The sequence below is a fragment of the Seriola lalandi genome, unplaced genomic scaffold (assembly GCF_002814215.2).
Source record: "Seriola lalandi dorsalis isolate HSWRI2012SDOR001 ecotype SW California unplaced genomic scaffold, Sedor1 jcf7180002054556, whole genome shotgun sequence".
Lineage (NCBI taxonomy): Eukaryota > Metazoa > Chordata > Actinopteri > Carangiformes > Carangidae > Seriola > Seriola lalandi.
Genome location: NW_019525109.1, coordinates 1,408,149 through 1,430,814, shown reverse-complemented (window position 1 = coordinate 1,430,814; position 22,666 = coordinate 1,408,149). Strand labels below are relative to the sequence as shown.

Sequence of the window (22,666 nt, the reverse complement as noted above, 5' to 3'; positions counted from 1 at the left end):
GAGGGAGGGGAGGGCAGGGGGATGAGTGTTCGTCTCCTGATAAGGGTGTTTGTATTCCACTACTGGGTGAAAAGCAGAGAGAGCAAGGGGAAGAGAGAGAGGGAGGGAGAGAGAGAGAATAGAGGAAGTAAGACAGTGGACTGACTAGGATGGAGATTTCTGGAAGATGTACATCCACTGGTGAGATGAGCAGGACCCAAACACACACACCAGCACCCACACACACACACACACACACACTCGGGTGGATATGAAGAATAGAATTGTCTCAATCACTCTGATGTCTCTGTTGGAAACTCACCTTCACTGAACTGGAGTTTCTCATTGTAGTAGTGATGCTCCAAGGAAATGGCTGGGAACAATAAAGAGGCCAAATGAAGGGTTTGATTATACAACGTATGACAAGAGCATGGTGTGAGGATTAATGATTCTAGTCTCTATATGATTTAGATAAAGAGGAACAGAAAACTAAGCTGGAGCTCAAACATCCCCTTAGCTCCAAGGGGCTGTGTTGGCAGACTGCAACCCCAGAGCAGCGCCTCATGGCCCGGTCACTGTGAGCAAGAAAGTGGCCAGTCTGGTGGCCGGCCTCTCTGGCAGGCAGGAACACCTCTAGGATTAGTAGTATTAATCAGATAAGGGGGTGAGGGGCCAGACAGGACCAGACATGGGCACCTGCTCTGGGGCTGGGTGGGGAAGGTTGGGTAGGGGGGGTTGGCAGCAGGGGTACCCCCGGAGTCGCTCCAATGAGCCTAGGTCTCCCTCTAGTGGGGAGAAGCGGAACTGTCATTTAACTTTTTCAGAGCGGTGTATGACTGTTGTCTGTGTTTTGACATCTTCCAAATGATCGTGTGAATGTCAAAGCAAGAGCAACATCACACACATACTCCCAGTCACCAGTTTATTAGGTACACTTAGCTAAAACCAACGCAGTCTAATGCAGCAGTCCTTAAATGAGTCCCAACATCACGAAGGCTGCAACACCTACCAGTCTGATGCAATACAATTCAAAAGCACCACAAACAACAAAAACTGAACGTCACAACCCTTATGAGGCAAAGATGTATTGTATTAGACTGCATTAGTTTTAGCTAGGTGTACCTAATAAACTGGAACAAAACACTGACTTCAGCTTAAATAGCTTAGATATTTTCAGAATCAGCTTCTTACTACTACTACTACTACTACTACTTCTTTAGCTCACAGTTTTTTGTTATTGTTGCTTATTTAGTCATGAATATAGAGAAATAATAAAGATTTGAAGGCAGGTTTTTAGAGGCTTTTTTGTGAGACCATTGTGTAATAAGAGGCAAAACATTAAGGCAGCAAGGAGGTTATGTTTTCAAGTATTGAAAGATAGATGTTATATTTGTACCTAACTTGGTGGAGGGATGGGACGTGGGTCAGGGAAGAACCTATTCATTTCTGGTGCGCATCTAGTCAAAGGAACGGATCCAGGGTTTTTTTGTTTTTTTTTTAATCACTTTCCTTAAATTTAAGAGGGATTTTTTTTTTGACATTTTCATAAATCTTTCAGGAAATAATGTATGGACATAATTATGATGTGGTGAGATTTATGAGTTAGTACAATCTGGGGCTGATTCAGATAATAATCCAGATCTGGTGCAGGGAAATGTTGGGCTTTGGCGGAGGTATGCGCTCTACTGAGTGGCATTCTAGTTATGAAATGTACTTTTCTCACAGTCTGGCTGAACACACGCCCACTTTTTCAACATTTGTTCAAGTCGAATGCCACAGCGCCCCAACAAAATATCAAACGAGCAAATTTTAACCTAATCTAATGTAATCTACTATATATGCAGTCGAATCATGACCTAAGCTATCGTTACACCGCCCTGTGAAAATGTTGTGATACTTTTGGATGGTGATTCTGCTCCGTCTCACCCCTCCTCCCCCTCTCCTCCCTCCACTCTGATATCAAGCCACACTTTAGTAATCCTCCAAATGAAAGGATTTGGAGAGAGAGCATCGTCTCCCCACTGAACATTGGAATGAAAGAGAAGGCAGCTTCTCAGATGAGAGAGAAGGGAGAGAACCCCATGATGAGAGAGAGAGAGAGGAAGTGGCAGAGAGACATACGGCACACAAAGTGAGAAAGAACTAAATATACATGGAGAGAGACAAAACTGAGACAAAGAGAAGGAAATCAATGAAAGGCAGAAACATGAGACAGGCGTAGTAACAAAGGGGAAGAAATGCAGATGGCAGGAGACTAAAAAATAAACAAAATTGAAGGAGGAAAGGAGAGAAATGAAAACAAAGATAGACTTAGTACATGTCTTTAAGAAGAGAGAAAGAACAGCAAGATGGGCTTTGTGCACTACGGTAAACGCATCATATAAGTGTGTTTCCATCCACCGGCATGTGCACGTGAAAGTTCAGTCACACTAGTGTGCGGTATGTGCTCCACTCTCTGTACTGAACAGTATCCAGTGGTAGTGTAGAATATGCATTACACACTACAGAGTCTAATTTTGAGGGTGTGTACTATGAAGCGAAACCTCGACAGGTCACTCAGTGTAAATTCAAAAATACCTGCAAGATGCATCATTTTCATACAAATAAAAACGACTACACACACACACACACACACACACACACACACACACACAAAAACAAATGATGAGACAGCCTATCCCTACTGCTGGGACTGTGGGTGAGTGATTTGAGCACTTCCTGATGGTAGGGGAAGCCTCCTGGCCTGAGGCAATATGAGGCTGGACTACATGGGGCCTCTTGCTATGTGATCTAGGAGAAAGTCAACAGTTTAGTTTTCCTATCGCTGTGTGGCAGGACCCCGGGTCAACAGGAACACTGGGAGTGTAAGAGATAGAACCACGGAGGCCTAATAACCTGGGTGTATGTGTGTGTGTGTGTGTGTGTGTGTGTGTGTGTGTGTGTGTGTGTGTGTGTATATAAAGGTTTTAGGGTGTAAATCCCACATACTAATAGCCTCTGTGTGGAAAAGTATATGTGTGGTTAACGGGTGTAAGACACCAAAATACGCAGGACCAATAATCTGTATGTATGTGTGTGTGTGTGTGATTGTGTGTGTGTGTTTGCCGCTTACGTGAGCACAGGAGGAGGCAAAAAGCCCTTCTTCATATATAAGGAAATCCCATACATTCCAAAAACAAGACAAATGCAACTTATCTTAAACACAAACAGACATCCAATATAAACACTATTTACCTGGCTCTCCTTTATCGTAGTACTGATAGGTGCCAATATCTGTATCTGTGGGGTGAAAGAGAGAGAGAGAGAGAGAGAGAGAGAGATGAACATCTTGCTGTCAGGGAAAAGCAGAAGACAGATCAGCAATTTCGCACCATGGGATAAACAATCGCTATCAGCCAGTGGCCTGTCCCGTCTGCCAGCGCCACAGTTTAGATAAGACCCTGTGAGGGAGGAGGATGCAGGAAGGTGGGCTGGGGGGTCCAAGCCAGCATGGAGGGGGGCAGAGGGGTATTAATAAAGACAGGAGTGTGCTTTAACCCATGCCACCTGAGGGACAGACTCTCTGAATTACACACATGCACCATATACATTTAAAAGTCAACACACAGAGTCAGCGGACAGCTACAGAGAAAATACATATGTCTAACATACATACATGCAACACACACATACACATACACATACACATACACACACACATAAACATACACAAACACACACACATACACAAACAGAAATACTGATAGATATACACACATACACACACAAACTGCTGAGCTGAGCCTTTTTTGTCAGTGTTATTCCTGCAGGCCCAAAACCATAAGCAGCCAGACTCGGATTCGCACAACACATCGTTTCTTTATCGCTCCACTACTGTTGCTGCCGCTGCTGCTGCTCCTGAGGCCAGGTCACACTAATACAACCAGAGAGCTGATGGCAGACACAAACACACACACACACACACACACACACACACACACACACACACACACACACACACACACACACACACACTGTGTGCTGTACCTGGATACAGATGCGGCCACAGCTCTATGAGTTAATAGTGTTTTGCTAATGGAGATTTAAGTTTTAAACAAACATGCACATTCATTCTGTATTTGCACCAGCACAAAATACACACATTAAACCATTTGTATAAAAGCGGTTGAAACTGTATAAAGCAATTTTGTTTTGGCATTAACATGGAATCAAATGACTGAATTAATGCCCAGTTCTGCACCACTTTTAGGGACCCAACATGAAGCAGAAGGTAAACAACATCTAGTGAAGTCAGACCAGCATCTAACAACCTAAACACCCATACATTTCTCAGGAGTTTGTTGACCATACGAGAGATAAGAGAAGCGAGAAAACTGGACCGAGACAAGAAAAATACCAGAGATATGACACAGATGAGATGCTCATGTTGACCCATCTCTGCAGGATGTGTACATAGACAACGGTTTGCTAACACCATAGTGTGTAACTCATTTTCTCTACAGTAAGTTGCCTAAAGCGTGGTGGCAAGCAATGTTTTAGTTCGTCTGGTATCAGAAGAATATTTATACCATCATCCATAGTAACTATATTTATTTCAATACTCATTCTTCATTCAACAACAACAGCACTCCAAAACAGGCAAACCTAATCCTAATTCAAACCCAAACTCTAGTTCATCTTAACTAAATCCTAAACCTTAACTATCTTATTATGGAAGTAAGGTAGAACAAGGTAGAGTCACTGTGGAGGACTTCATTTATCTTTTGTTCACAGAACAGTACATTGATTAAACTAGAATGTTAGTAGCAGTAGAGCCCATACATCTGCCAAGGCCAAACATTTTGTTCCATCAGATTCAGAGTAGTAACTGGATCTGCACCAAACTGTACAAAGTCATAGATCTCAATATCATAAATATTCCAGATTTTTTACATCAAGATCCAAATATTATTTCCTGAGAAATTGTGAGAAGTTTCACACATCGGCACAAAACTTTAATGAGTTCTTCCCTGACCCATGCTGCATCCCTCCACCAAGTCTGGTGCAAATCAGTTTAGTGCTTTTTTTCCATAATCCTGCTAAGAAACAAACAAACCAACAAACAGACACAGGTGAAAACATAACCTCCTTGGCGGAGGTAATAAACCACTGGCTTTCAGAACATCAAAGGCCGCAGGAGAAACAAAACAAATAGGACACCAGGTCAAATCTGAATCTTCATTTAAAATCTGTGTTAGTCTAATGAATGAAGAACTATTTTCCCTCCTGCAGTGATTTGTGTTGAGGTCTCTTTGAGCAAAGCACTTCAACTGCATCTGGGAATCTGCTCAGTGGTCAAGGCTGCTATGGAAAACATTTGTTACACGGCATTAGAGATGCTGCCTTTATGAATCTATATTTTTGTTTTCGAGGCGGATGTATATGATGTAAGGAAGGTGGTGACAGGGAGCGTCACACCTCAGCGACCAGGCCTCTTCCCTCAGATGTATCCATCCACATTTTTCCAAGATAGCGGAAGACACACACAGCAGGAAAAAACAAACAAATAAGGATATGTCACCATCACCTAGGATATACACCCTGCCGTACCTTAGTGTATACACATAGACACACACACACAAATGCACTCACACACACACACACACACACACACACACACACACACACACACACACACACAACACAGTCAGCCTCCGAGAGACACTATCTTCGTCTAAAGCTCAGCAGACTGTGAAAGACAAGACAGAATGGAAGGGAGGAGAAAACAAGAAAATGGAGAAACAGAGCATTTCCCTCTGACAGAAGAGATGGACTGATAGGTGGAGAGCAAGAAAACACACAAAAACTGGAAGAAAAGTCAAACTTAGACCCTGCTCACTTGGCCCAACAGGGAAGCTTTGGCCTGCAATTAACAAAGCTCAATGAATATATGAAGATGTACAGTACTGTGGAAAGGTTTTAGGCGGTTTAGATGTTTTAGATCTTTCTCCATCATGCAACAGCATCAGGTGAAGCATCGTCTGCAGCATGACAATGATCCTAAACATACAGCCTGAATCATAAAGAACTATCTATTACTAGAACTATAAGATATAACTATCAGAGAGAAGAAGATGATCTGGTCCCCACAGTGTCCTGATCTCAACATCATGGAGTCGGTCTTGGATCACATGGAGACAGAAGACACTGAGGTGGACTGCAGGAAGTTCTCCAAGATGCTTGTCTAAAACTTCTGCACACACTACTGTAGGCTGTCATGTGGTGTGATGTGGCAGCTGACTGAAGAAAACAAAAAAGATCGTTGATGGCTATGCTTCTGGAAAATTATCGTCAAATATGAAAGGCATATCCGTCTTAACGGGGAAATCTTTTATTTTACACATCAGTGTCACAAACTGAACTTTTTTTCGTGGTATTGTGGGTAACGCAGGCGCCAGGTTTTGAGAAAGAAGAATGCGTGGAATAAAGAGAAACAATAACTCTGGTTCTGTGGCACTGATTTCGACTTTTTCTCTTTCTTTTCTCTTTTTCCTTGTCAACAAATGGTGGAATCCCTTCGTTAACATTCGTCACACAGACGGTTCAGATGATTCACTTGTTTCTTGAGTTACTTGTGGTCACGCTAATAAATTACACTTTAATCAGTGTACAAATACAGTTTCACGAGGTAAAACATCATGATGAATGTCATGTACAATGCAATAAACAACACTGAAAGGATGAGAATTTGAAGAGAGCAAAGAGAAAGTGAAAACAGACAGGGGGAGAATTGGTGTTGACTGAGAGTCAGATTGTTAAAGTCGATATACCGAGGTGGGGAGAAGGTGTGAAAACAAAGTGAGTGATGACAGAAAGCCAGAGCAAGACGGAGTGAGAGGAAAAAGAGAAGGGAGAAAGGCAGAGAATAATCGACAGAGAGCGAGAGGTAGATTGAACATGGTGATAAGTGCTACCTTTGACTTGGAGTGAGCTCTTGGTGGACCACAAGTGCAGCTCAGCCAGGCAGAACGCCATCTGACGGAGGAGTGTAACCCGAGTCTGCAGAGACGGGCAAGTGAGAGAAAGAACAAATGTAAGACGGAGAAAGAGACAGGGCAGACCAAACATGACCACAGATGCATATCTTGACGAGACGACATAATAGATTGACATAAATAGGTGTAAGGGTCAAACAAAGATGGCATGTAGGCACACGCGCTCACATACAACCAAATTTCTTATGACGACCAGTTGTGATCGCCAGTTACTAAAAATGGTGCACGGTGAAGATTTTATAAAATGAGGTAAAGGCATGTAATATTAGACAGCACTGCTATCGCAAAACTGAAAAACAATCAATACAAATATATATAGTTCATATAGTTGGGTATTTTTTCTCTGAATAAACATCAATTTTACTGTGACGGCAGAAACTGTCATTGTAGTCATATTAGTACTGTGCATAGCAGCAGTAGACTAGCAGTAGTACTAATGGTATTTGTAGTAGTAGTAGTAGACGGTGTTCTTTAAAAAAGTGTTGTTATGTTGTGCTGCAACACAACACTTTTGTAGCACCACTTCCTGTACCTGTTATACCTGTATTACTTGTAAGGTGGATCCCTACAGGTGTGAATTCACAGTTTGACCCAAAGACAAATTAAAAACAACGTAAACAAAACGACAGACAGACACGCACATGAACTCAGACTGACACTGAGACAAGGTCACGGGCGGTGATGCTTCATTCACACATCACAGACGAGCAGTGACGGACACACACTTTGCGGCTGACAGCTCAGACAAAGCAGGCAGCATTCCTCACATCAGCTAATCAACACAGAGCAGGTCTATGGCATGTGCTGGCTGTCCCTCCTTCTGTATTACAGACTTTATTCTCCAGTCAGGTAACTTTGGTTCCTGGAGGGCAACAATGGGTTTTATGTGAGGGCAGATTTAAGACACTCAAAACTGTATTGTGCAAAGCAGAAAACAAAGTTGGATTTAACATCATGCAGTGGGCTACGCATCTCCCGTTTCTGGTGTCACTGTAGTGTTCCTACACACTTGTCGGTCTGCTACTCCTTGAAGGGGCCCATCGACCTTCATTTTGCTTCACTGTTTCGGTGGATTTGGTAATTTAGTCTCTAAATAAATCTTTTAAACCCTGAGTGAGTACTTTCATATGAATTAGTCAGTTGCATGGACTGCAGAATATATTTGACGCCGATCTTTGTCTTGTTTTGAATTAGCACCAGTGCTTTTTAAAATGAGTAAATGAGTTAGTTGTTAGTTTAGTGTAGTGGATTTGTGACTGCAAAACTGTTCAACTGAAACGCAGATGGTTCTCATGTTGTAGTGAAATAGTTCACACTGATGATCTTTATATTTTAATGTTGCAAATTTGTTTATGATAAAGTCGGGCTTGTTTTACTGGCAGACAAATTCCCTGTTATCAGCAGGAACATTCGTTTGGCAGAATGTATTTTGTGTATAGGAAAAATATTTCTGATGATACTTTTCAGTGACTTCTGTCCTTTGATGGCTCGTTATTATATATTGCTGATGTATTTGGTACGTTGCAATTAAATACTAGTTACTTTGCTACTACCATCACTACTAATACTGTTAGTGCAGCAACTATTAACCAATGCTACAACTGCTATCAAAACTAGAGCAAACCACCGCTCACTGCCGGTACTGCTACTGATTCAACTCATACTACTGCAACTACTAGTTCTCCAAAGTTCAAAGTTTTTAAAAGTTTGGTCTTTGGGGAACTGTTATCACTTGCACGTAGCTTGACTAGGACCATCTTTTTATGTCCCATATATTTGGTCCTATATGCTTAGAGTTAGAGGCTAATTTCACCTTCAACATATTTTTAAACTGCATACATAAAGAAGGTTTCAATGAGTTTGTCTAGGCAAGAAGAAAGAAGAATATTTTTCAAAAACCAAAACATCCTTTAACCGACGCGGTTCACTGTCTGGGGCATAATGTCATGTTGAACAAAGAATACAAACTGATTTTGATATTATAGAGCAATAAAACCTTATATTTATATTATACTGGATATTTCCATTGTAAAAGACTAAAAGTGTAAATTTCATCAGATCAGCATACAGTAGCATGTGCATGAGAGGAGTATATGCTCTACAATGTCCGGTGCAGAATATCTGTATAGTGTAGCAAAGCTGTAGCAGTATTGCTGTGTTGGCCATTCATTTCGCTATCAGTGCAGCTAATGCTCTCCGTCTCTCCATCCACTCGCTCTCTTATTTTCTCTCGTTAACGCTGAGAGGGGACTCTCTCTTATCTTTCCCCTCTTGCTCCTCCTGGTGTGGGGGGGAGAAAAAAAAAAAAATCTCATTTTGCCACTCAACCCCCAAAACTAAAAGTCCCAACAAAAATACACATAGATAACACTGGGTGCCATGGAAACGCTGGGGCTAGCATGGCATGGCAGCATCGGCGTAACGAGTTTACTGACATAAGAGGATTCTTTCATCCTATCCTAACCAGCTTTTTTTTTTTTTTTTTAAGAGGAAGTCAGCCCTTTTGGAGGGAAAACCTCATTTCAGCAAGCTTTCATTTAGTTATTGCCAGACTGGCTAGCCTAAAAGTTCTTGAGACCTTGTTCTGCGAAGCTGTCGGGGTTTCAGGGAATTTATGGCGGAATAGAAGAAACAAGGGGGCTGACAGAGATACAGGAAAACGGCAGAGCAAATGGGCGAGTGTGTGTTGGACAAGAGTGATATGCGTGTCCATGAGCCCTGTGGCCACAGATGTACCTGCAATAAAGAGAAATAGAGAGAGAGAGAGACAGAGGTTAACGAAGAACAGAGAGAGGGTTTGGTTCAGGTGGTATTCTTGGTTTGTACTTAAACAATATCTGAAGTTGAGGTCAGTCAGTGGCCTCAGTCTTGTATACATGATGCCATGGGTTTCTATCTGTACCTTGAATAAGATCCATATCTGATGAGGCTACTTTTAGTTACTGTTATCTGCTGTTATTTACTGTTTATTTGTTGTGTATATGAATATATGTATTTCTGTGTGTCTGCATTTGTGGTTTGTGTCTGTGGGGTTCATCGCAGGTTTTTTGTTTCTTTTCATTTGTTATTGTTGCATTATAGTACTTCTGTTCTCCTGTGTATCTAGGTACAGTAACTGTTCTACTGTTATTTACAATTGTATGTATTTTCAAGCAAAACACATTGAGGTTACTTTAATGAAATGTGCTTGAATAAATCTGCTCTGCCTTGCCTTTATACACACACACACACACACACACACACACACACACACAGATAATCCTCATTCATAAAATTTTACATCAAACTTGTATTACCAGAAGTAACAGCTACACAAGCACGAGTATCACCTCAAAGATTAGCTTTTTATAGACGTGCTTTTTCAAGAATGCAGACAAACCAATTTATTGTTGTTCATGTTCATTTGTGAGCGGTGCATACATGTACACACTGGCACATGCATATTTGCACATTTTACCGTTTTAATTACAACTATTGATAAAAAAAATAAAAATAAAATAGGTATCAATTTTACAATTTTTTTTTTTATTGGTACAAAGATTGCTTTCACACAGACGCTACCCTGCAAAGGTTGTACACAAGTCAGATGTTTAGATTCTTATCCATCATGCACTACTATCAGGGAGGCGTCCAATTGGTCCAGAATTAATTCTGCAGCATGACAACATACAGTCAGAGTCAAAAAGTCAAAAGAAACTAACTTCATTGAAAAAAGGAACAAAGAGTCCTGCAAACAGATGGTCTGACCCCCACAGAGCCCTGATCTCAGCATCATGGAGTCAGTCTGGGATCACATGAAGAGACAGACGACACTCAGACAGACTGAATCCACAGAGGATCTGCGGCAAGTTCTGCAAGATGCTGGAACGACCAACCTGCCAGACACCTTGAAAAACTGTCTGCAGGTGTATCGAGGAGAACTGGTGCTATTTTAAAGGCAAAAAGCTGGTCACCCTAAATATTGATTCTATTAATGTTATTTCTGTTTACTGCATTTTGTATGAAGTTAACTGACACATAAAAACTATTCATGGCATAATTTTTGAAAGCAAGCTCACTTCTAGCGCCTAAAACCTTTGCACAGTACTGCACCACACACACACACACACACACACACACACACACACACACACACACACACACACACACACACAATGCTGTACAGGTCCTGGACAGCTGCCACGATCATTCTGATTTCTGGCTGGGGTTGCCGTGGGTTACCTGTGCTCCTGCAGAGCTTTGTGGGGGTGTACAGCCAGTGTACAGAGGGCTTGGGTGAGGGGTGGGGGGGTCTAGGTTATTGTACCCTGTCTTTACACTAGTAAAGAGGCTGCTTTAACATCAAAGGAGGGGAGGGAAAACATACGACTCCTCTTTCAAAGACAGTCCACAGGAACTGCGACCTTGTCTGCTCTCTGCATCTTTCTCTCTGCTCTTCTTTCACTGTCCCCTCTGGGTGGTTACTGAGTGTGAGTATGTGTGTGTGTGTGAGTATGTGTGTATGTGTGTGTGTGTGAGTATGTGTGTGTGTGTGTGTGTGTGTGTGTGTGTGTGTGTGTGTACTGTATATGTGTGCAAAGAGGAACAAGAGCAACAGAAAGTGCCTTTGTATGAATGCGCTTGCATATGTGTGTGTTTGTGTGTGTGTGTGTGTGTGTGTGTGTGTGTGCCAGAGACAGAACTTTAAGTAAATATTTATTTGAGACTGGTTCTCTCAAGAGTGAAGGACATAGAGAGTGAGAGAAACAATGGAAGCCTTTCTGAGATATCTGAATTGCAGTCCTGTCACATCTCTCACTCTTTCTTGCTCCGAACTCAAACATCGAGACATTTATTTAAGCTCACACATTGAGCCATTGTCCTATACATGCTCTGAGTGTGTGGACGGATAAAGTCCGGCTACAGTGAGTGTCCAGGTGGATATAGAGCGCAAACATCGTACTCTGACTGTTGGCCTTTCCAAAATGTTGTTCCTTAACATTCTGTCCCCGGTGGAGGAATGACGTGTCCTGACCTTTCTACCAGACACTGTATAACGTATCGTGGACGTGCAAACCTCCACCAATACTGCAACTTTCTTTACATTTGCTACTTTACTTCAATTTCTTTTTCACTGCGAGTCTAGATCGATATTAAAATACACGCATTTTGGATTTTCCAGATTAAAGTAAGAGCAGTATTTCCTAATCACAAATGCTTTCAAAAACTTTCCTCATCTCTGCTTCCACATCAAAACTATTTATTTGTTACACTGCATCATTAATACGTGATTTACGCTTATGTATTGAACATGGACATTTTCAGGAAAGTATCTTTAGAACAGAGCAATATACTGACCTCTCAAAGAGAGTTTATTTGGTTGCACTGTGAGTGTCTTTGATTTCATTGGGTCCTAAAAATGATGGCGAAAGCAAACAGGTTGTCTTGAGAGATATAGCGACATGATGATGGTGAGAATGACGAAAAGTAGAGATAGTGATAGAGTTGGTGGATTTGAGAAATCTGAAATCTCTCTCATTGATTTTGCCCCCTGAAAACTCTCCTTGGCCAAGGTGAGAGGAAAATGTATGGGGTGGCTGGAGGGACAAACTGTGGCCCCATCAACAATGCAAAGAAAAGCTCAACAATAAAACCTTGTTGAACTGCAGAGTTGATTTACATGTAGTGGACATATTGACTTCTTTCTTCTTAAATTGAATTTTGATGTTCATTTGTAGAAAAGGGTGGTAAAACTGTAATTAGCTGGCTTGTGTTTTCTGCTACAAATTTCTCATGCCAGTATAGATCGTTGATGGTGAAGGCGACCTACGTATGTGTCCTTCCCACCATTGTACTGTATCAGAGTGAATGAAAGAATCTAAATAATGTGATCTAGTACTGAGGAGGGGAAATCAATGTGGGAAATTCAGCTCTACAATGGGACACCTGACAACCTGTTACATTAAACATCAAAATATAAAAAATTGATGGTGGTGTTGTTCTGGATCACATGATATTGAGGGATGTTCCTCACATTTGGAACCCTTTGTGTAGGTATATGGGGTTGGAACAAATGTTATAAAACTTAAAAAATTCTGTATGGGATGGATGAGGACCCCGCAGAGCTGCATCTCACACACTCAGCTGCACCTATTACAATGCTACACACTGTCTGTCTTGATGTGTTTAAATGCAAATCATGTCACTTCTTATGAGCAAAAAAGGTTTTCAAGCACCACTGAGTAGTGGCTGGCGACTGCAATTTCTTGGAAAGGGTGCTCTTTAACTGAGATAACTTTTACTTACAGAAGTGTAGTTTACGTTCTGACCAATGTGAGGTCATAAACAGCTGTGTTCAAATTTGGCAATCACCGCAGGGTCTGTGAAGGCCGAGGTCCAGGTCTGGAGCTCCACTGCAACAAGAGAGAGACATGCCTGAAATGAAGGCGGAGTCAGAGACATTTTGTTTGACACTTTAAGAATTCTTTCTCACAGGTATGCGCTCTCTCTCTCTCGCACACAAACACACACACACACACACACAAACACACACACACACACACACACACACACACACACACACACACACGCCAGAGGCAGTGTTGTCAGCCGGCGCAATGGTCCCATCACTGCGAGAAGAGTGATGTGGTAAATTACAGGGTTAAAGAGCTGCCATAGGGTGAGTGACACAATGCCATCACAGCCTTGCCTCACACACATACACACACATTACACATCACACACACACCCCCATTCCCTTCTCACCTACCTGGCTCTGCGTAAGTTTCTCTGTCAATTTTTCCTTCCCTTTACCTTTTCTCTTTTTTTCCCTCTTGTACCTTCACTTATCATCCCTCTGCCTACTTGTCCCGTTCCTTTTTTATCTTTTTTTCCCCTCTTTCTTGTCTCCCATGTTTTTCCAAGGTACCTGCTATTAGAAATGCATTAAGCTTTCTGACCCTGTCTGCAAGCTTTCACTCTCTTTTTCTGGCAATTTCTACTCTCCTCATTCTTTGTCTCGTCTCTCTCAAAGGACAGTATTTCAGTGTCTGATTTTGCCTTTCTCTCTTGCACTTTTTACTCTACTCTCTATTGTCTCATCTCTCTCAAAAGGACAGTGTTTCAAATTTTCTGACTTTTTTTCCCACAACCTTTATCTCTCGTAGACACTCTCTCAGCCACTGCCTGGTCTTGTTTTGGCTCTCGGAAAGAAACTTGGCAAACATGAAGAACATACAAAGAGCGACCAGAAAGTACATCCACAGACAGAGATAGGTGGGGTAACGGTGTGTAATTGTGAGTGTATGAGTGCAGATTTTCCAGTCTGAGGTGCCTTGGAGTTCCTGCCAAGTCTCAATCACAGACTACATGAACTCATATACTCATGTATTCAGTAAACACACTCAGGCACTCAAGTCAGTCCTACACCACATACACTGCTATCTCTCAAATGTCTGATATTTGAACTCATACGGCACACGCGCGCATACGTATGCATGGAAAGGCATATACAGTCCGATGCATACTCTCCTATCTTTTAACCTTGTGATACTTGAGGAAATTCACACATGCGCACATTTACATACATATGGAAACCACGCACACAGACTCACACCTGCTCTTATCTTCAGTATATCCTTGCGGGAGAAGTCCTCTAGCTTCCAGTGTCATATCGGAGCAAAGAAAGGTGGACAAAATCTGAAAACACAAGATATGCCTCTGACGAAAGAGTGAGATAATGAGAAGTGAAAAACTGGATAAAACAAAGAATCCAAGCCCTGAACGGCGTCTAATGTAACAGAGGAAGACATCGTGGGAGGCCTGTGAATGCTGAGAGAGCAGATAAGGTGTGTGTTTGTGCGGTGGAGAGGAGACTAGTGCAAACTCTCAGGAAAAGATCGTGTCACATAAACACATTGGCCTGTTCTACCACAATGCAAACTTGTGCAAACTGTGCTTCATTCATGCAAGGAACCTTAGTTATGTAAAAATATATTGATGGTGCAACATAAAAAGGTTTTTTTTTTTATATTAATGGATTTTGTCACTTTTATTATTATACTTTGTCCTACTTCTATTTGGAGGATAATTATACTCTGATTTTTTAAACTACACTTCCTATGATGCTTTTGGGGATATAAACAACCTGCAGGTAATTTTTAAGCCTATATTTGTTTACATTTTAGCAAATTGGTAGCATTAAAAGTACACTGAAAAAGCTATTAGCACTTGCTGTTTGCCTCCCATCTCTCCCTCCCTAAGGAATCTGAAAGGATGTGGAAAAGAATTGTCATAAAACTCAGTTAACCAGTGAGCGATCTTGTTATCTTAATATTGTCCTCCTTCTAATAACACGTTAATGAATTTAACAAGTAAGATGTAGAAGAAAAAAACAAAAAACCTCAGATGTTTGATATTACTGGTTATATATCCACCTCCAGTACCAGTCAAAAGTTTCTCAGTCGCCACTGCCATGGTGAAGACACCAGTCAGATTTAACTGGGATAGTTTCACGCCAATCCAAGCCGTAGAACCGGTCCAACTGGGAGGCAGGGAAAAATGAATGGGACTTTTATTTTCAGAACCAGGGGTGCCCAAAATAACTCCTCCTTCTGTACAACTCAATGGACATAATACAATGTTGTAAACATTGTAGAGTTATTCTCCATCCTCTCTCCTTCAGTGTCTATCAGTCGCTCTACTTCAGTGGTTTTGTTGAGAACCTGCGGCGTTACAGAACTCGTACTACTGGGAACAATAAAAGAAGGGACGAACTGAAGACTATGTTCTTCAGAGTGAAAGTGCTGTGAGGTCTGGCGGCAGTGTATACACTTACCAACACACACACACACACACACACACACACACACACACAAATATATATATATAACCACAGGCAAGTACAGCGTATCTTCTCAACTGTCCCATTACAAGACAGAGGGTTTGGAGGAAGAGAGTGGAGGGTGGGCAAAGTGGCGCCAGGCAGCAAGCCGAAAACCTTTCACACACACATACACACACACACACTTAACAAAGTCCCACAGGAGCCTATTCAGCTGTCGGCGGAGAAAGAATAGAGGTGATGGACAGGCAGAACAAAATGAGGTAAAGGTAATACTCTTCAAGAGAGGTGACAGGTACAGTCACTTTGCATGCATGTGCATATGTGTGTGTATATTTTACATGACATGTCAATCAGCTGGAAAATGAAGCCGGAGTGACATGACCGCTGGGCAAGTCTCATTGTAGAGTGATGTGAGTATGTATACTTTTCAGAATGTGTGTGTGTGTGTGTGTGTGTGTGTGTGTGTGTGTGTGTGTGTGTGTGTGTAGAATAAACCAGCAGATCACTTGAAGTAACACCAGTTCATGTTTGGGGGCATGTGGAGGTGAGGAGTTGAAAAGTTCAGGTGTCCAGAGAGAAAAAAAAAAAGCAGGAGAGAATTTTTTTCCCCATAATGAACAATATCACAAAAATGCAATCTCCCCTTCTGGCCAGAAGTGTTTTAACAGAACATTATGCTGTCACAGTGAAGTTGACCTCTGACCGTTTGGACTGTATCCTATTATTCCTATTATCAATTAGTTTATCAATTCTTGAGTTATGGCCAAAGCTGTGTTTGGTGAGTTCACAATGATCTTTAACCACCAAAACCTAATCACTTCATCCTTGAGCCAAAGTGAAGAACATTTGCACAAAATTTGGAGAAATTCCCTCAAGGCACTCCTGAGATATCATGTTCACGAGAACGGGACAGATGGACGTACGGACAACCTGAAAACATAGTGCCTCCAGTCACGGCTGTTGCCGGCGTGGAGTCATAAAACACTTACAAGTGATAGGACATATGGGAAGTGATCAGACAGGGAACCACTGATAGAGAGGATCATAACAATCGCTATACACTGCAGCTACTTTTCAAAACAAGCAACTCTGTTTGCACATTCATTTTCTGTCAATCTAGTAATAAATTCATCAACTAATCATTTCAACTCAGCAATTGTGCTGCTTGTAAAGGTCATTCTATTTTTTCAGACTAATTTACCCTCTTGAAAAGTCAAAACAAAAATGACTGTGACTAAAGTCCTTTTTGAACTCTTAATAAACCTCCACTTATACACATCTATTTCCTTTTATAGGTGTGTGAGTATCTCTCTTTTTTGCTCAGAACTCTCTAAATTTGTGAATAGTTTTGTTATTTGTTGGTCTATTATAAAGGGAGTGTGGAGACTATGTGCTACTACTTAATAGAAATTAAGATATAAATTCAATAGCCAAATTATACAGAATGTAATTCTTAAACATAATCTTGCAGCGTCAGCGGGTCCGTGTGCTTGTGTGTGTATGAGTGTGTGCAACAAAGTGAAAGAAAGAAAGACGGACACAGGGAGACAGAGAGATGAGTGGAAGCTCTTCTAAGCAGATGTGTAAACGTCATTAGAGAAGGTAATGGAGGGAAGTGGGGGGAAAACCTACTCCAGCAGAGGTATTTACCCAACGCCTGGAGCAGAAACACAAACACAGCACCAGTAATGACTGAGACAGAGGGGCAGAGAAAGACAGAGAAAAAGAGATGTTTGGTGGAGAATGTGCATTCAGGTCTTGATTAGGCAGAAGATTTGTTGGAAAAAACAAATAGCAAAAGAGAGGGAGACATCTGCCTCGATTATGCCGACAAAATGTTATAACAATCCAATCGATTAAATAAGACTAAATTTCCACATTCAGCTAGGATTCCACTAAACCAGCAATGGTTGTATTTCCCTCCCGTTCAGCTAATAGGCCTAATCCTGGCAAGTGTTTCACTAAAAGCCGAGTGCATCTGCCCTATAGCAACGCCCAAGGGCAGGAAAGGCAATACTTCCAAACCAGCGGCACAATTGCAGGCTGACTTCAAAGAGATTCTCGGGGACTCTGTGCCTCTCCGGTGTCTGTCCCCCGTCACAGCGAAGGTGACACGTGTCACACTGACCGTGGTTTTGTTTATGTTGTTGGATTTTCTTCTTTTAAAGCTGTTTAGTTCCCTGTTGTTTGACCCTCACCTCCTGACCACAAACACACGTATAAACGATAAACACACGCGTGGACTCACACACAAACACAAGTGATGAAACATGTGCATGGTGCAGACACATGGAAAAAAAAAAAAGTACAACAAAAAAACAACAAAACATTCATACTGTATGTAATCAAATACTTACTCAATGCATATTCATATTGTACACACGGATGCACATACACAGCTCATTTAAATTCCATTCTAGGTAATCATTTCTTTTACACCATCTTCTCTTTTTTTTATAAAAAGCTTTGGAAGTACCCTTTACAATTTCTTGTGCTAAATATTTGTACTTTCAAAAGTATTATTTTATACTCCAAGTGGTCAAAATCAATGTTTTAAGCACAAGTTTGGCAATATTTTATAGTTTTGTTGTGTCAACAAATCACATGTTTTAATGGTGGACAATGGTGGAGCTGTATGGCACAAAAGAAGAAGATACATCAGGGTTTAACCACATAGACAATACTTAATAGTAGCATCAAGTCACTGTTTGGATTTGGTCTTTTCATGGGATTTGAGGACTATAAGAAAAACAAAACAGATTATTTCCAGTCTTATCCAGCAACAGTATAATCATTAGCCACTGCAACATGATCTCTCACTGGCTTCCCACTCGCAAACACAAACCATTGTGTTCAGTGCATCTCCAGCTAATCTGGAAGCACTGTATCTGGACATCGAGCCTAAGGGAACCAATAGGTTCAATGGATGCACCGGCCATGTCTGTGGGAATGTGACTGTATTCATTAGTGCTCAGCTCAGGCTCTGACAGAACCCACAAGTCTTCTCTGGTATTTTCCTCTCGTTTCTTTGCTGTTTCTTTGAATTCTTAACTCGTGCTGATGCATGTTTGCACCAGTTCACCCATCCGGGAAAGTGTGCGTCTAACTACTTCCTTCCCTCGACTTTGTATGAATTTGCATCACATGTAAAATTTGCTTCATGTTCTGCCTGAACACACAGTCACGACTATGTCATTAGTTGATGATAAACTGGTATAAATTTGTATATCATAAACTACTACACTACAAAGCAACAGGGCAAAATAAGTGTCTGCCTCTCTACAGATTACACATTTCAGGACATTGTTGTTGACATTGACTGTACAAAAGCACCAAGACACATATAGCTCAGTTAAAGCTTTCCTCAACTGGTGTACACAAACACATGTGTACTCTCAGGTACACAAAAACACAACCACACACATACACACACACACACCTGTCAAAGGCTCAGGAGGATGAGGTCCTTTAAAGTTGTTCTCAGATGCACAGAGCGAGATGGACCCTGGCAAAACGAAAGGTCACGACGAACGTCCCCTAGACTTCTCAGCGGTCTTATTCCCCCGTCACATACTCACACACACGCTGTCTGTCACCTCCCAGACGAGGCCATGACACCTTGGACACATCTCAGCGGGCAGTGCCTCCCTCTACCTCTCTCTCTCTCTGACAGGTTGACATAGCACAGAGTGGTCGGGCGTCGATGCCACTCGGACCAAGAGGTTTGTTCTCTTTGCTGTGACCTCAGAGATGGACGCCGGTGTTATATCTCCCTTCTCCCCCTGCTGCAGTGTATTGTCTACTCGTAGCTCTTCTTCCCTTCACCTGGCAGTTGTCTATCACACTTCATCACTGTACTCTGACCTTTAGTCGGAGGTTTTCAAACTTACATTGTTTTTTACTTGGCGATTGCAATGAACTTAATCTATTCTAAATTCTACAACAGTAGCTAACAGTCACAAATGTCTTAAAAGTGCTTTGATTGTCAGTCAAATATGTCAAAAATCCTAAAGGCTTTTGACAGACAATGGCGTTAAATGAATGCAAGAAAGATTTTTCAATCAATCAATTTACTTGATAATGACAACAAGTCACTAATCAGAATTTTTTTGTCAATTAACTAACTGAGTAATAATTTTAGTATCAGCCATATAATAGCCACTAATATTCATCCAGTCAGAATAAAGCAGTCACTTCAGTGTTGTCTTTGGAAAATTACAGCCAAAAACGCAGTAATAGATTACTGGTCGGACTTTGAAGACCTCTATACCTACAAATAAATCCATATGACATTTGTAGATTGAGCATAAGCCCTAATGTTATCTTCAAAATAGTACACCCACTGTAAAAAGAAAACAGGGATGACTGCCAGCCCTGTGTTTATAAAGCCTAGGTAAAGTTTCGCCTTTGTACATCCACTGTTTCTTGACACATTTTGAACATTTGGGAAAAGTTTCTCCTGTCAGCATGGAGTCTGGTAATTTGTCGTCTGCAGTAAGGGGTCAGTTAAGCTGCTGCTGAGGTCTGAAATCAGCAGAATGGAAGCATGAAATAAGACAATTGTGCGCACATACAGTATATATGCACATACACACATACACACAAGTCCACAAACACACACATCTGGCTATTCTCCATCTGTCAGAAAGCCCAAACATCCAGCCGTGCGTGAAAACAGCCCTGCCCTGCCCAACACTCATCCTCAGAGAGTACAGTCATTGTGGAACTGAACGGCATGGCCTGTGCCCCATGACACACACACACACACACACACACACACACACACAATTGTCCACTGACTTAGACATACTCACACTGACACACTGCTTATGTCAGTGTTGTGCTCTGTTTGCCCCTAAGAAGTTCCTTGTTCCTTTCATTTTGTCAGACACAAATACATAAAGACTGTTTCTCTCTCACCCTCTCGCTCACACTCTCTCACACACACACACACACACACACACACACACACACACACACACACACACACACACACACACACACACACAAAGGGGAAATTCTACAACACAGATTTCTGCTGTTTATTCAGGACAATAGCGGGGCTCTGCCTGCACTGCTGGGTCAAGTCATGTCTTGTCAGACCCTGTATCCTCTTTCCATTGAGCCTGATGCTTACGAGTACCACAGGTGCCTGAACTGGGCCCCATGTTAAACACATTCACCCTGCAGTTAGACCTGTCTGACGTAAAGAGAACAGGCTCGTCTTTCACATCAAACGGCCATACAGCCTTGCCCTACGCCTGTAATTCAAACAGAGTTCACTTCGTTGAGGTAGATGGTTACAACTGAAAGTAGGAAGTAAGCAGAAAAATGCAAAACATTGTCCAGAATTTACAATTCAAAATGGACCTATTCAAGATTTAGTCCAGTGAACTTCTCCCCTTTCTTGTATTTAGGCTTTTGCACTAATTTCTGTACATCCGTATTTAAAAACATGTCAAATATAATATAGTCTTATGGCTGACAGGAATACTTTGTTACACCTACTGTCAAGCTTCTGTGACTCCATTGTTACTATTGTTTCTTGTAATGCTGCCCATGTCACTCAGGATAGCACCCCTTTCCAAACAGATACAAAAAAGTCTGTACTTTAAATGCAACAGAACTGTCCCCATAGACCTGTGCCATACTGACAATAGCCCATGGTTTTCCTTTCACTCGTAAAGCCATCTGTACATTTAGTCATCTTCATTAGAGGCTCCATGTGACAAGCACTTGAGAGCTTAGCAGTTAAAACAACCCATCACATTAAAACATCATCTGGGAGTGTAAAAGCCAATGCTCACACAGGGGAAGTGATTTTGACAGATGATGTGCAACTGTTGGTTTAAAAGCTTTCATGTGTTGCTATTGTAAAAATTCACAGCTTAGAGACTGAAGTGAAGGCGATCCAACCGCACGAAGGAGCGTGTTTAAAAGTGCATACGTACCTAATGTAGTTTACATGTCTGAATCAATTACTGAGCAGTGGTCATCAGAAATGAATGAATATATTTTAGCAATACTGTCCACTCACTGAGCAGATACTGAGGGGTCACAATCATTCGAACACGAACCAGCATCAGGCTCACCATGTGAAACTCCTCAGCTTCCCATGTGTGTGATGACGATCAGAGACAGTGTAGATGAATTAGCGTGTGACCACTGTGACAAATTTCCCACCACCATTCTCTTTAATGTGTGACAGGCCCTTCACCTCCCCCCCTTCTCTCCCATACATGTACATAGGCTTAACATCGTCTGGGCGGGCCGATCCCGCCGGCTCACTGTCGGCACGGCAACGAGCGCTATCCTGGCTAACATCTGCTGCACGACCCGGGGCCACTCAGAATGGGCCTTAATCCCCACACAGCCATGTTGTGGGGGGAAAACATTCTTTCCTTTTAGTGAGCGCAGACAAACAGGGACAAGCAGTGTTGCTGGTAACCTGCAGGCAACCGGCCTCTTGGAAGGACCGGGAATGTTGACGGTTACGTGGCCCCCAATTGTGCCACGACCCATTATGGCTGTGCAGAGGGGTGTGACCGCCAGCATCGGCAGCGAGTTGCCGTCACTGGTCCAGTTGGATGGATTTGGGTTTTGAGGTTAATGAAAGGTGGTGCGAGCGGGCTAGGTGGGGTGGGTCAGGGGGAGTTTGTCAGCCAGCCTTGTGGTGCTAAAACAACAGTTGTATTGATAAAAAACGTGAACCACCTTCCACCCTCTCCGTTGTGAGTTTGCTGCCACATCAACTGGCTGTGGATCCAGGACACTGTTGCTGCCGCATTTTTGGTCATCCTTCAGTGAGTTTTTAAAAAAGTGTGTTGGT

General features: G+C 42.0%; 1 protein-coding gene across 2 annotated transcripts in view; it reads right to left on the bottom strand.

Annotated features, from left to right (window-relative positions):
• wdpcp (WD repeat containing planar cell polarity effector) overlaps window positions 1–22,666 on the bottom strand; it is a 77,988-nt gene that overhangs the window by 47,723 nt on the left and 7,599 nt on the right. For both annotated transcript variants that reach the window (XM_087176474.1, XM_023415721.2), the window contains exons 3-6: window positions 13,299–13,405; window positions 6,933–7,017; window positions 3,214–3,258; window positions 302–352 (exon numbers count right to left, since the gene is read on the bottom strand). In XM_087176474.1, coding sequence (XP_087032600.1) covers window positions 302–352; window positions 3,214–3,258; window positions 6,933–6,993 — 157 coding nt within the window. In that variant the 5' untranslated portion in view covers window positions 6,994–7,017; window positions 13,299–13,405. The remainder of the gene's footprint in view (window positions 1–301; window positions 353–3,213; window positions 3,259–6,932; window positions 7,018–13,298; window positions 13,406–22,666) is intronic.